Here is a 14,114-nt window from a genome sequence, read left to right as displayed (position 1 = left end):
ATGAATTTCCGGCACTCTGTACGGCACAGAGGCCGTGAGGGGATTTACGCCGGTGTGGGGGGGCTAATCCCACTCGAGAGGCAGGCAGCAGCGTGCTGAGGGTCTCACTGTGTGTGCACTGATCTCCCTGGGACACTCCCTGCCCCGAACCCCCTGGGGAGCCTCAATGGCCTCTAGTCCCACCAGCGAGACCATCGCGCCTGGTCCCCATTGATGGGAGAGCAGACGTGATCCCCACTGGTGTGGACCCGCACTGGCAGGGTGGGAAACCTTTGCAAGCCCGGACGATTGGGTCCTGGGCTCGCTAAATAGATACAGAGCAGCTTCTGCCTATTGTAATCAGCCTCACGCTGGTCCCCGGAGCCAGGCTGCTTCAAATGGACCGGGAAGATCGCCACTGACCCCACGCTGGTCGCCAATCCCGTTTCTTTCCCTCCCGCTAACATTCCCCGGCTCACTGAGCTACTCGAGCAGCGCAGCGGGCCGGGAAAATCGCACCCATTCCGTTTCTTCACTTTCCCCATTCCCACTGTCTTTATCTTTTGTCCCGTAAAACCTTTCATCATTTCATCTCTCCGCCCTCCACCCTATCACACAGCTTCCCTTCTGTTCTTCCACAACTCTCCCCATTGGAGCCACTCCTATTGGTCCAAACAAAACAGTAATAAATCCACATGCTGTGTGATTGGTGCGAATTGTGGAGATTGGGGCTGGTTAATTGGTTCGCTTGTTGTTCTTGTTTCTGGAATGATTGCTGTCAGCTGAGTGTGGGCTGTGTGTATAAAAGGTGTTGCTTGGTGCCTGAAGGGATGGTTCAGTTGTTTGGTATGATGGGAGATTTTGGAGTGAGGGTTTTCTTCCCAGTGCTGGTGTTAGTTGGAGCTGTTTGTTGCTCTGATACTTGGCAACAGTCTCGGGGCCAGAGGTTTCCATGGATAGTCAAAGCCACCCCTAGGACTCAGACAGTCCCTCCTCCTGGCCCTCCCTTTGATTCCCATTTCCGTGTGTCTCCAGTGCAGAGTGTGAGGGTGCAGTGTGGAGAGGACAAGCTGCTGGTCAGGGTCCAGCTGGATTTATTTGGAACCAGGCACCTGGTTAAAGCTGCTGATCTGACCCTGGGGACAGCAGGTTGTCGGCCAACCAGGATCTACTCTCAGAACCACACTGTCCTCTTTGACTATGGACTCCATGAGTGTGGCAGCAGATTGCAGGTAATGTGAATCCTCAAACTCTGCCTCTGAGCTTGGGCTGTAGGTTGTTCCCCACCCTTGACTCCAACAATTGGTGAGATGTCATTGATATTGAGGAGATGGCTGTCTCCTGCTTTACAAACCCCAAACTAGCTTTCTATTCTGGATTGTACTTTGCTTTCACTGGTCTGTGTCTCTTTAACCCATTGTTCTGGAAGCTTCTCTTTGCTTCCTCTAAGCTTTTCCTCTTGTTTTGAGGATTTTCAGTTTGATTTCCCCTCATTCAAATCAACTCAACTGAGGGTTGGGTTTCAGTCCAGTTTCACCCAATTGGATCGAGTCTGAATGAAATGGGAATTGAGATGGATGGGACTAAAGAGTAACTCCACACTTCCCACTTTCCCAGTCATTGGAATAAACGGGACCCTGATTCCAAACTGTTCTATTCCCATGCTCCAAATTACTGACAACTTGTGGCTCCTTTTCCTGTTAACTGAAGCTTTTATTGCATCACTTCCCTGTTAATTGATTCTGGTCTTGTGCTCATGATCTCTCCTTGCAGCAAGGGCTGAGGTTGCATAGCAACACGGCGAACCAGATGAGGCCATTCAGCCCCTGCAGCCTGTTCCCCAGTCATTACAATCAGGACAGTCCAAAAATGTGTGGGTTAGGTTGATTGGCCATGCTAAAAATTTCCCCTTGGAGCCCTGAGATGTGTAGGTTAGAGGGATTAGTGGGTAAATATGTAGGGATATGGGGGTAGGGCCTGGGTGGGATTGTGGTCGATGCAGACTCGATGGGCCGAATGGCGGCCTCCTGCACTGGAGGGTTTCTATGATTTCTATGACTGAGCTTCCCACAGTCCCCATGTTCCTGTCCTCTCAACATTATTCCCTCAATGTCTGGAAATATTGAATTGAATTGATTGAATTTTTTTTTTGAATTAACCAAGTGTTCATGAAGGTAGGGCAGTTGATGTCATATACATGGATTTTAGTAAGGCGTTTGATAAGGTCCCCCCATGGTCGGCTTATGATGAAAGTGAGGAGGTGTGGGATCGAGGGAAAGTTGGCCGATTGGATAGGTAACTGGCTGTCTGATCAAAGACAGAGGGTGGTGGTGGATGGAAATTTTTCAGACTGGAGGCAGGTTGCTAGTGGAGTGCCACAGGGATCAGTGCTTGGCCCTCTGCTCGTTGTGATTTTTTTTTTATTAATGACTTAGAAGAGGGGGCTGAAGGGTGGATCAGTAAATTTGCTGATGACACCAAGATTGGTGGAGTAGTGGATGAGGTGGAGGGCTGTTGTAGGCTGCAAAGAGACATAGATAGGATGCAAAGCTGGGCTGAAAAATGGCAAATGGAGTTTAACCCTGATAAATGTGAGGTGATTCATTTTGGTAGGACTAATTTAAATGTGGATTACAGGGTCAAAGGTAGGGTTCTGAAGACTGTGGAGGAACAGAGAGATCTTGTGGTCTATATCCACAGATCTCTAAAGGTTGCCACTCAAGTGGATAGAGCTGTGAAGGCGGCCTATAGTGTGTTAGCTTTTATTAACAGGGAGTTGGAGTTTAAGAGCCGTGGGGTTATGCTGCAACTGTACAGGACCTTGGTGAGACCACATTTGGAATATTGTGTGCAGTTCTGGTCACCTCACTATAAGAAGGATGTGGAAGCGCTGGAAAGAGTGCAGACGAGATTTACCAGGATGCTGCCTGGTTTGGAGGGGAGGTCTTGTGAGGAAAGGTTGAGGGAGCTAGGGCTGTTCTCTCTGGAGCGGAGGAGGCTGAGGGGAGACTTAATAGAGGTTTATAAAATGATGAAGGGGATAGATAGAGTGAACGTTCAAAGACTATTTCCTTGGGTGGATGGAGCTATTACAAGGGGGCATAACTATAGGGTTCATGGTGGGAGATATAGGAAGGATATCAGAGGTAGGTTCTTTACGCAGAGAGTGGTTGGGGTGTGGAATGGACTGCCTGCAGTGATAGTGGAGTCAGACACTTTAGGAACATTTAAGCGGTTATTGGATAGGCACATGGAGCACAGCAGGATGATAGGGAGTGGGATAGCTTGATCTTGGTTTCAGATAAAGCTCGGCACACCATCGTGGGCCGAAGGGCCTGTTCTGTGCTGGACTGTTCTACGTTCTAATAAATCCCTCTGTCCTGAATATCCTTTGCGAGTGACCATTCCCAGCTCTGTGGGGCTGGATGAAGAAATTCCTCATCGCATTAATCCTAAATGACTGACCCCTGTCCTAAGATGACTCCCCCTAATAGACTCTCCAGCTTTGGGGAGCAGCCTGTTCACACTGACCCTGTCAATCCCCTTGAAGAATTGTTTTAATGGGATGAGTTCCTTGTTAACACCAGTGTAGAACATTCTCATTTCAGATCAGTTCTTCATTCCTTCAGCTGCTGTCTTTCAGATGACTGGAGATATTCTGATCTACAGCACCCACCTGACCCACAGCCCAGAGTATCATGGATCTGTTATTGTGAGAACCAATGGAGCTGTTGTTCCCATTGAGTGTCGTTATTTTAGGTGAGAATCTTTAATCGATTGTCAATAAGATCTCCAGCTGCTAGTGACCTCTGACCTTGTCCTAAAATGGCTCCACTGTCGTTCCAGGAAGGACAATGTGAGCAGTAACCCCATCAAGCCCACCTGGATCCCATTCAGCTCCACCAGGTCTGGAGAAGGACATCTGTCATTCTCACTGCGCCTAATGAATGGTATGTGATGGGTGGATGGTGAGCGATTTCCTGTCCTCACTCACGGAGTTACACCCACTGTCTCCAACCCTTGTCCTCTTGTACTTCAGGTGACTGGCTTACAGAGCGCACTTCGACTGTCTACTACCTGGATGAGCTAATTCACATTGAGGCCTCTGTTTCAATGAGCAACCACATGGCCCTGAAGCTCTACATTGACCGCTGTGTAGCTACATTGAGGCCAGGCCAGGACTCCACCCCGAGAAACAGCATCATTGACTACAATGGGTAAGGAGCTCTCTGCTTTCTCCAGCTGCTCCCATCTCAATGGCTTCTCTGGATTCACTTCATGTCCCTTTTTCTATCTTTCTTCAGTTGCCTCCTGGACAGCAAAGCTGAGGACTCCTTTTCAACCTTTGTGTTGCCAGGAGAGGAGCGGGAGCCGGGCAAGCTCCGCTTTGACCTGGATGCCTTCCGTTTCTTTGGAGATGAGCGTTCCTTGGTAAGAGGAAGCTGATCATTGGGGTCTCTGTTGGGAGGGAGTCATTAAATAACCACTTGTGTTGAATGTGTCCCTCAGATTTTCATCACCTGTCACCTGAAAGTTGCTCCAGTGGATCGGAGAGATTCCGGGAACAAAGCTTGTACTTGGCAGAAGATGCAGAATGTGTAAGTTCCCCCTCTCTCCCTCAGGGATGTGTTTGTGTGGAGAAGTGATGCACAACCTGGTGGATTGACTGACTGAATTCTCTTGTTTAGCTGGAGCCCATTAGAGGAATCGAGCTTTGACATTTGTGCCTGTTGCCATGTGGGCAACTGTGGGGCCACAAGGGATTTGGATCCAGAGGAAGGAGAGATCTTGTAGCTGAAGCTGGTAGGACATTGATCCTCTAGATGTGGGAGCTTCCCCCTTTCCCCTCTAACTGGAATGGTTGATATTGCAGAGAGTGAAGCTGGATTGAAGTGGGAAGCTGAGGCCTCACTTGGACCCCTGCTCATTCTGGATCCTGCTGTGATCAACCTGGCAACAGCCTCCCTGAATGAGGCTGAGGGAAGGATACAGAAGAGGTCTCCAGGGGGTGAGTTGGCTGGCTGCTGGTTTCCATTTCCCCCTCGGTGTTAGCTTCACTAACCATTGGTTTCTCATTGCTTTGTAGGTGTGGAGTCTGAGGTGGTCCTGATTGTGACCCTGACTGTCACAGCTGTCTCTCTGATCTCTGCTTCATTGATCACCTTGTTCCTGTACAGGAAACACAATCAAACTCTGTTCAACCAGTCATCAAATGATCAATAAAGCACTGACTGGGAGCTGATTGGTCAATGCATCCTCCATGTTAGTTCAATGGCTCCATGGGACTGATGGTTGGGGTGAGCCAATTCCAGCACAGAACTGGGCCTCCTGAATGATTGGTTTACTGAGTGTTGAGAGAGAAACACTAACTCTGTGGATTTGATGGGAATGCTGCTGGTTTTCTCTGTTTCGGAGCCCAGTGTGGGCGAGGGGGTGTGATCAGGTCTGGGGATCTCCTTGTGGAGCTGAGCCTGGCTGCTGGGGCTGCCTCCTTCTCTCCCATGGTGATGCTCACCCCCTGGAGAGTGGGCCCAGTCTTTTGGAATGTTTGTGACCCGTGGTTGTTACCCACACGGCCAAGTGTTAATTTGCAATGAATTTGTTTTCGTTTAGCACCTGAGAACTCGGTGACCAGCTCATTTACTGATCTGAGCCTACGTGACTTTTCCATGATCTAAGCTAGTCACCTGAAGACATTATAACCATGAGCCTTCACACTTTAACTTCTGCCAGGGCCCAACCCAAAATGTGTTCCAGGTCACTTGATTCTCCTTTGTCTTGTTGGTGTTGTACTGGGATTACTCAGGATCTTTCAGCCAGGTAGTGCTCCAACTCACGTCACCATTGTATGTGCACCGTTGTAAATGCATTTTACTGACTGCTTGCTCAGTGCTCTATAGATTGAGATTTGTGTTTCTGTTGGAAAAGAGCGTGTCCAATTTGGAGTTGGAGATTCAAGATGGAGGAGTCCCAGAGCAGGTACAGCACTTAGATATTCTACTAATTCATAAATACCCCAGGATGGCGTCAGAAGGGGACAGCATTTAAACAGGCCCTTTGACCCAACTTGTCCATGGCATCCAATTTTTACCATTAAGCTAGTCCCAATTGCTTGCATTTGGCCCATTTCCCTCTTTACTAATATCACTGTCTAAATGCAAGAGACAAAATTACAACTTATCCCTGACAAGTGGTTAGCACTGCTGCCTCACAGCACCAGGGACCCAGGTTCAATTCACAGGTTGGGTCTCTGGAGTTTCATCCCAAACCAAAGATGTGCTGGTTCAGTGGATTGGTCATGCTAAATTGCCCCTTGGTGTGATGGGGACCCAGCTCGGGTAATCAGGATAGGGCCTGGGTGGGATTGTGGTTGCTGCAGACTTGATGGTCCAAATGGCTGCCTTCTACACTGTAGGGATTCTATCTACATTCAACGCCCTGTGGAAATGCCCCTCTGCACCCTTTTATATCTCACCCCTTGCCTAACCTATGCCCTCGCGATTGAGACTCCCCTATCATTGGGAAAGATGTTGAGTAACTCTGCCTCATTATAAGTGCAGAATAGAAAACTAATCTGTTTTAAGCACTGATTGGACAAGTTCCCTCCAGTCTTTCCTGGGGCGTGAGCAGCCTGCATTAGCCAGGCAGTGAAACTAGCAAGTATCACTGCTGCCTTATTATCAGTGACCCCATTCTAGTTCAATCTATTCCTCAATTATGGCAACTTCATGGTTGAAGAAGAATCCAAATCCATCGCCCACTCCCAAATTCCTGGAAGAAGCTGGTTAACTGGAACAGCAGTTTTGGGGGAAAATACTTCACAACAAGTAACACCCTGTAACCTAATGCCATGCATCAATTTGAAGTCAGATAATTGAATCCCATTCCATTTTTACTGGCTTGGAAGTCAAGATGGTGAATCGATCTGCAGCTCAGAATGACAATAGAAAGAACTTGGTGATGGGGAGTGTGACCCTAAACAAGCTGCATTAGAGTCTGTCAAACTGAGCCTGGAACAAAGGTGCTTCAATAACCATGACTAATTTTAATATTCATACAGAATCACATTGGCAAAGGAAGCTTGAAGAAAGTTTGCAGAACATATCTTTGGTGGGGGGTGGAATATGTAATAAGACAGGATTAATTAATCTAACTGTTCGGGTTCCAGATCAAAAATCCAAGTCTGGTTCGGCTGCAAGACTGGACCCTGAGAACTTCTTATATTGGCATAAATGTGAGAAGAGGATACTTCCTTCCAGGGACAATCCAACTGAGTAGATAGTTTAAATATAATTCCCAACCATAAATATACTTTCTGGAAGTTCCAAAAGCCTGCAGAATCTGGCTGCCTTCATCTAAGTTGCATTCCTTCCAGCCACACTGACTGCCTGGAGCATGAAGCTGATGTTTTTAAACCAAAAAACAGCAGCTGTCATCATACCTCCCCTTTTTTAAAAAAGAATTTAGCCAAAATTAAAGATGGCTTCATTTTTCTAAAGCCTCTAGTTTTGAGATATTTATCTTGTATGTAAGCAATGCAACTTTCTCAGTGGAAAAGAGACAGAACTACAATGTTGAGCACTCAATCCTTTTGCGTATCAAAGTCATGAGAATGCATCTCCAATCCTGTTCTCCTGCCACGTGTATAATCAGATTAAATGGCTGTAACAATAAGCTCTAACTAAACACATTTTTATCTTCTCCAGAAACCTCGAGATTATGGTCAGTGTAAATAATTCTCTCCTGAATTGCTGGGAACATAAATGTTAAAATAATACAATTTCTCATTCTGGATGGTTGAATATTTCTTTTGAATATTTAATTTTCTGGAAAAATAGCCAATAGATCTTTCGACTCTCTCTTCTCTGTAACAGTCCCACATCAATGGCCACCTTGAATTGCTTTGCATAATTCAGCATTAAAATCTGCAGTGGTTAACAGCTTTCTGGCATCCACTGAAATTTCCTGTGCTTTTTCAGCACTTCAGTCAGTCAAGAAACCTCAGTTTAAAGTTTGGCACAAGTTTCCTGTAGCAACCACTCATACCCAGGAACCTCAGCAGTTTTCATTGATGGTATTGGGAACTCCCCATTTTTCCATAGCTCCCATCTGTAGCGCTACCCAGGATATAATGTGTCCCAGAAAGAGGTACCTTGCATAACAAAAGGCTACTCCCTTCACCACTAATTCTACATATTGCCACCATTCCTGGCAATGGTCCTTCCAAACTACATATCTCCATCACTCAAGATTGACTTGTTCCTGTATGCTTTAAGATCTTAACCTCTTTACCGACGACTCCTTGTACACAAAGTAAAACTTGTCCATGTAAATAAAATCTTTTCAAAAAATCTGACACCTGCTTATCAACCATCCTCTGAACAGGTTGTACACTCTTTTCATTCTCTGAACAGGCTTTGATTTGATTATTGTCGCATGCATTAGTAGACAGTGAAAAGTGATGTTTCTTGTGTGCTATACAGACAAAGCAGACTGTTCATAGAGAAGGAAAGGAGAGAGTGCAGAATGTAGTGTTATAGTCATAGCTAGGGTGTAGAGAAAGATCCGCTTAATGTGAGGTAGGTCCATAAAGTCTGATGGCAGCAGGGAAGAAGCTGCTCTTGAGTCGGTCGCTACGTGACCTCAGATTTTATTTCTTTTTCCTGACGGAAAAAGGTGGAAGAGAATGTCCGGGGTGTGTGGGGTCCTTTAATTATGCTGGCTGCTTTCCTGAGGCAGTGGGAATTGTAGACTGAGTCAATGGATGGGAGGCTGGTTTACGTGATGGACATTCTTTTCATCCTCTGAACAGGTTGTACATTGGCACCTCTTCAGCTTCAACTGGGCTTTCCTTTGCCAATTTAACAAACTCCACTGTCTTGCCCTGTTTTACTACGTCCATCTTCCCAGTACTTTTCTTAAGCCACCAACACTGCAACTTGGTGTCCAATTTATTAACATGAAAACATTTAATGTTTCTTACCTCTCTTCCACCCTTGGACTTGATTGAGTTTTTTGAAGAGGTGACAAAGAAAATTGAGGGAAGGGCTGTGCATGTAGTTTATCTGGACTTTAGTAAGTTGTTTGACAAGGTCCCACATGGCAGACTGGTACAAACTAAAATCACATGGGATTCAGTGGGCTGGCTAGATGGATACAGAAGTGGCTTGGTTATAGAAGACGGTAGCGATGGAAGGGTGTTTTTCAGAATGGAGATCTGTAGCTAGTTGTGTTCTGCAGGGATCAGTGCTGGAACTGCTGTTTGTAGGATATATAAATGATCTGGTGGAAAATGTGGATGGTCTGATTAGTATGTTTGCAGATGACATGAAGATTGGTGCAGTTGCTGATAGTGCTGGGATTGTCAGAGATAGAACTGAATATCAATAGATTGGAGACTGGGGCATAGAAATGGCAGAGGGAGGGAATTTTAAAATCCCTCCAAAACAATCATCTCCCTGAGGACATCGTGTATCAGGTCGATTTTCAATGCTCTTATCCACCTGTCCAAATTACAAAGAAAATTACAGCACAGGAACAGGCCCTTTGGCCCTCCAAGCCTGCACTGACCATGCTGCCTGACTTAACTAAAATCCCCTATGCTTCCGGGGACCATATCCCTCCATTCCCATCTCATTCATGTACTTGTCAAGATGCCCCTTAAAAGTCACTACCATATCCACTTCCACTACCTCCCCTGGCAACAAGTTCCAGGCACCCACCACTCTCTGTGGGGGGGGAAAAAAAATCTGCCTCGTACATCTCTTTAAAAACTTGCCCCCCCCACCTTAAACCTATGCCTCCTAGTAATTGACTCTTCCACCCTGGGGAAAAAGCTTCTGACTATCCATTCTGTCCATGCCTCTCATAATCTTGTAGACTTCTATCAGGTCTCCCCTCCACCTCAATTGCTCCAGTGAGAACAAACCAAGTTTCTCCAACCTCTCCTCGTAGCTAAAGCCCTCCATACCAGGCAACATCCTGGTAAATCTTTTCTGTACCCTCTCCAAAGCCTCCACATCCTTCTGTTAGTGTGGTGACCAGAATTGAACATTATCTTCCAAATGCGGCCTCACTAAGGTTCTATAAAGCAGCAACATGACTTGCCAATTTTTAAACTCAGTACCCCGGCCAATGAAAGCAAGCATGCCGTATGCCTTCTTGACTACCTTCTCCACCTGCATTGCCACTTTCAGTGACCTGTGTACCTGTACACCCAGATCCCTTTGCCTATCAATACTCCAGGGTTCTGCCATTTACTGTGTATTTCTTATCTGTATTAGACCTTCCAAAATGCATTACCTCACATTTGTCCGGATTAAACTCCACCTGCCATCTCTCCACCCAAGTCTCCAACTGATCTGTATCCTCTGATGGTCCTCATCGCTAGCTGCAAATCCACCAACCTTTTGTGTCCCCTCCATTCAGAAATGCACCCTTCCACTGCTTCCCTCTGTCTTCTTTGACCGAGCCAGTTTTGTATCCACCTTACCAGCTCACCTCTGATCCCTTCACCTTCTGCACCAGTCTGCCATGAGGGACCTTGTCAAAGGTCTTGCTGAAGTCCATGTAGACAACATCCATTGCCCTACCATCAATCATCTTCGTCACTTCCTCAAAACTCGATCAAGTTCGTGAGACACGACCTCCCCTTCACAAAACCATGTTGCCTCTCTAATACGTCCACTTATTTCCAAGTGGGAATAAATCCTGTCTCAAAGAATTCTCTCCAATAATTTCCCTACCACTGATGTAAGGCTCACCGGCCTGTAATTACCTGGATTATTCTTGCTACCCTTCTTAAACAAAGGAACAACAATTGGCTATTTGCCAATCCTCTGGGACCTCCCCTGTGTGACAGCGCAGAGTCGCTGAGCAGAAACTGATAGCCAAGTTCCGCACACACGAGGACGGCCTCAACCGGGATATTGGGTTCATGTCACACTATTTGTAACCCCCACAGTTTGCCTGGACCTGCAGAGTTTCACTGGCTGTCTTGTCTGGAGACAATACACATCTTTTTAGCCTGTCTTGATGCTCTGCCACTCGCGTTGTTTGTTTCTTAAAGACTTGGTTAGCTGTAAGTATTCGCATTCCAACCATTATTCATGTAAATTGAGTCTGTGTCTTTATATGCCCTGTTTGTGAACAGAATTCCCACTCACCTGAAGAAGGGGCTTGGAGTTCCGAAAGCTTGTGTGGCTTTTGCTACTAAATAAATCTGTTGGACTTTAATGTGGTGGTGTTAAACTTCTTACTGTGTTTATCCCAGTCCAACGCCGGCATCTCCACATCATGACCTCCCCTGTAACCAGTGAGGATACAAAGATTTCTCTCAAGGCCCCAGCAATTTCCACTCTTGCCTCTCTTAGTATTCTGGGGTATATCCCATCAGGCCCTGGAGACTTGTCTAACTTGATGTTTCTCAAGAACCCCAATACCACCACCTTTTTGATCTCAACATGACTCAAACTATCTACACATACTTTCCCAGACTCATTATCCACCAAATCCTTCTCTTTGGTGAATACTGACGCAAAGTACTCATTTAATACCTCGCCCATTTCCTCTGGCTCCACACATGGATTCCCTCCCCTGTCCTTGAGTGGGCCAACCCTCTCCTTGGCGACCCTCCTGCTTTTTATGTGTAAAAAGCCTTGGGATTTTCCTTAATCCTGCTGGCCAATGCTTTTTCATGACCCCTTTTTTAGCTCTTCTTACTCCTTGCTGAAGTTTCTTTCTACTTTCCTTGTATTCCACACTTGCTTCATGTGTTCACAGCCTCCTAGCTTTGACAAATGCTTCCTTTTTCTCTTTGACTCGGCTCACAATATCTCTCGTTATCCAAGGTTCCCAAAACTTGCCATGCTTATCCTTCATCCTTACACGAATGTGCCGGTCCTGAATCCCTATCAACTTGCACTTGAAAGCCTCCCACATGCCAGGTTTTGATTTGCCCTCAAACATCTGCCCCCAATCTACATTCTTTGATTCTTTCAAATTCTATAAACATCTGACTTCCTTCCTTAGATTCCTAGGCTTCTGGCACTAGTTGATAAGCACTTAAGATGGCCTCTCTCACACATCATAATCCTCAGATACCTCCTCTGATAGTGATGCAACACTTCACTAGCTCCACTTATCAACTGTCTTTAAACCAACAATACCCACATGGTCTGTGGCCATTTTAATTGTTTATCTACTTTCTCAAATGAAATGAAAAAGGCTTCTACATCCTTCCCATCAAACCTCAGCAGTGCTTAATATATTTAAACAAATCCCACTAGGTCTTTGACTAAGTTGAGTTGATTCTTCCTCATTTTAAAGTCACAAGGCTTGCATTAACACTGCAATGAAGCTACAGCAAAATTTCCCTAGTCGCCACATTCTGGCACCTGTTCCGCTCAATGCATCTAACCAACATGTCTTTCAGACTGGGAGGAAACTGGAGCACTCAGAGGAAACGCACGCAGACATGGGGGAGAACGTGCAGACTCTGCACAGACAGTGACCCAAGCCAGGAATCAAACCTGGGACCCTGGTGCTGTGAGGCTGCAGTGCTAACCACTGTGCCACCATGCCGCCCAAATGAATATTATTCCTTTTCCTCAAATGAGTAGCAGTCTCACTCCAAGCAAAGTCTGAGGACACATACCAACTGACTCAAGAACAGCTTCTTCCCTGCTGCGGTCAGACTTTTGAATGGACCTACCTCGCATTAAGCTGATCTTTCTCTACACCCTAGCTATGACTGTAACACTACATTCAGTACTCTCTCCTTTCCTTCTCTATGAACGGTATGTTTTGTCTGTATAGTGTGCAAGAAACAATACTTTTCATTGTATTCTAATAAATCAAATCAAATGTCCATCATGAGCCTGGCAGGAATAACAGTGGCCCTAACATCTGCGTCAAGTGTAAACCATCCCCTCCATACCAACCAGTTTGACACCCATGTTGCGGCGAAACCTGGTGATCATGTGACTTTCTCAGCCGAGGTTAGGCAAATCTCAGAGACCATGTGATTTCCCATCCAATAGAATGGGAGCGCGGTGGTACAGTGGTGAGCACTGCTGCTTCACAACGCCAGGGACCCGGGTTCGATTCCTGGCTTGGGTCACTGTTGAGTCTGCACGTTCTCCCCGTGTCTGCGTGGGTTTCCTCTGGGTGCTCCGGTTTCCTCCCACATTCTGAAAGATGTGCTGGTTCGGGTGCATTGACCCAAATAGGCGCCAGAGTGTGTAGGGGAATTTCACAGTAACTTCATTGCAGTGTTAATGTAAGCCTTACTTGTGACTAATTAATGAATGAATAAACATGAAATAATTCTCCCACTCCGGGGACCCCCGGCTGTGAATGTAAGTTGCTCAGACTGAGGAAACGGTGTAATGAATGAACTGCTGTTGCTGTGTCTTGTTCTCCGACTCCAACATGACCTCTCTGCTCAAAATCACAGGCTGCGATTCTCCATTCCCGTTTTTTCCGGGTGGTTTCAGTGATATGAGCGAAAAACCTCAGGAGAATTCCCAAATCACGCTGATGTAAACAGGAGTTGCGGTTGCTCCCTCCCCTGTCAGTGCTGGGGTGTGTTTCCAGACACTCAATGTCAGAAGTATCATTTGAGTGGATCAGATCACTACGGCTGAATCATCACCGCATTCACGTCAGTGTCAGAGCAGAACAGAGTGAGTCACGACTGATCTCCTAAGGTGAGCACCCGCAGAGCAGAACTCCCAGAGGGATTCCAGTGAGCACAGTGCTGAGGTGGGAGAGGGTTACACTGGAGCAGCACCCAGGCAGTTCTGAGGCATCCACACTGGGATCGACTTTATAAATGACATCCCAATCTTTGGGGGACTAGCGAATCAGATGCTGCCCGGCCAGCGTTATGTGATGGGACCCACTCCTTTTACTCGGAGAGCGGGATTTCCCAGCGGATTCCGCTAGTCTGACCTTCTGGTCTGGAGGGCAGTGACCCACAGAGGGTGTGAACAATGACAGCAGTGGGACCAGCAGTGCCCTGTCACTGGCAGTGGGTTGTCTCTTCCACCATGACTGGGGCTGGAAAATCGGGTCTTTAGTTTGTGAGTACACGGCGGATAAAGCCACCATTCTGACCGTGGCTTCAGCACCGT

The 14,114-nt window shown here is 46.6% G+C and overlaps 1 protein-coding gene across 1 annotated transcript; it reads left to right on the top strand.

Annotated features, from left to right (window-relative positions):
- Nucleotides 1–809: 809 nt before the first annotated feature.
- LOC144507638 (zona pellucida sperm-binding protein 3-like) lies at nt 810–4,773 on the top strand. Its single transcript, XM_078234795.1, has 8 exons — nt 810–1,211; nt 1,753–1,852; nt 3,588–3,738; nt 3,826–3,929; nt 4,019–4,196; nt 4,284–4,410; nt 4,489–4,577; nt 4,668–4,773. The coding sequence occupies exons 1-8, from the start codon at nt 810–812 to the stop codon at nt 4,771–4,773; spliced, it is 1,257 nt and encodes a 418-aa protein (XP_078090921.1).
- The last annotated feature ends 9,341 nt before the right edge of the window (nt 4,774–14,114 follow it).

The sequence above is a fragment of the Mustelus asterias genome, chromosome 19, assembly GCF_964213995.1.
Source record: "Mustelus asterias chromosome 19, sMusAst1.hap1.1, whole genome shotgun sequence".
Lineage (NCBI taxonomy): Eukaryota > Metazoa > Chordata > Chondrichthyes > Carcharhiniformes > Triakidae > Mustelus > Mustelus asterias.
The sequence above is the reverse complement of the archived record's forward strand: the minus strand, read 5'-3'. Positions and strand labels throughout refer to the sequence as shown.

Excerpts from the sequence above, each read along its gene's own strand:
- LOC144507638 (XM_078234795.1), top strand. The coding sequence starts at position 810 with ATGGTTCAGTTGTTTGGTATGATGGGAGATTTTGGAGTGAGGGTTTTC. Across the intron at positions 3,930-4,018 it reads CTCACTGCGCCTAATGAATG|GTGACTGGCTTACAGAGCGC; the intron begins GTATGTGATGGG and ends CTTGTACTTCAG. Across the intron at positions 4,578-4,667 it reads TGGCAGAAGATGCAGAATGT|CTGGAGCCCATTAGAGGAAT; the intron begins GTAAGTTCCCCC and ends TCTCTTGTTTAG.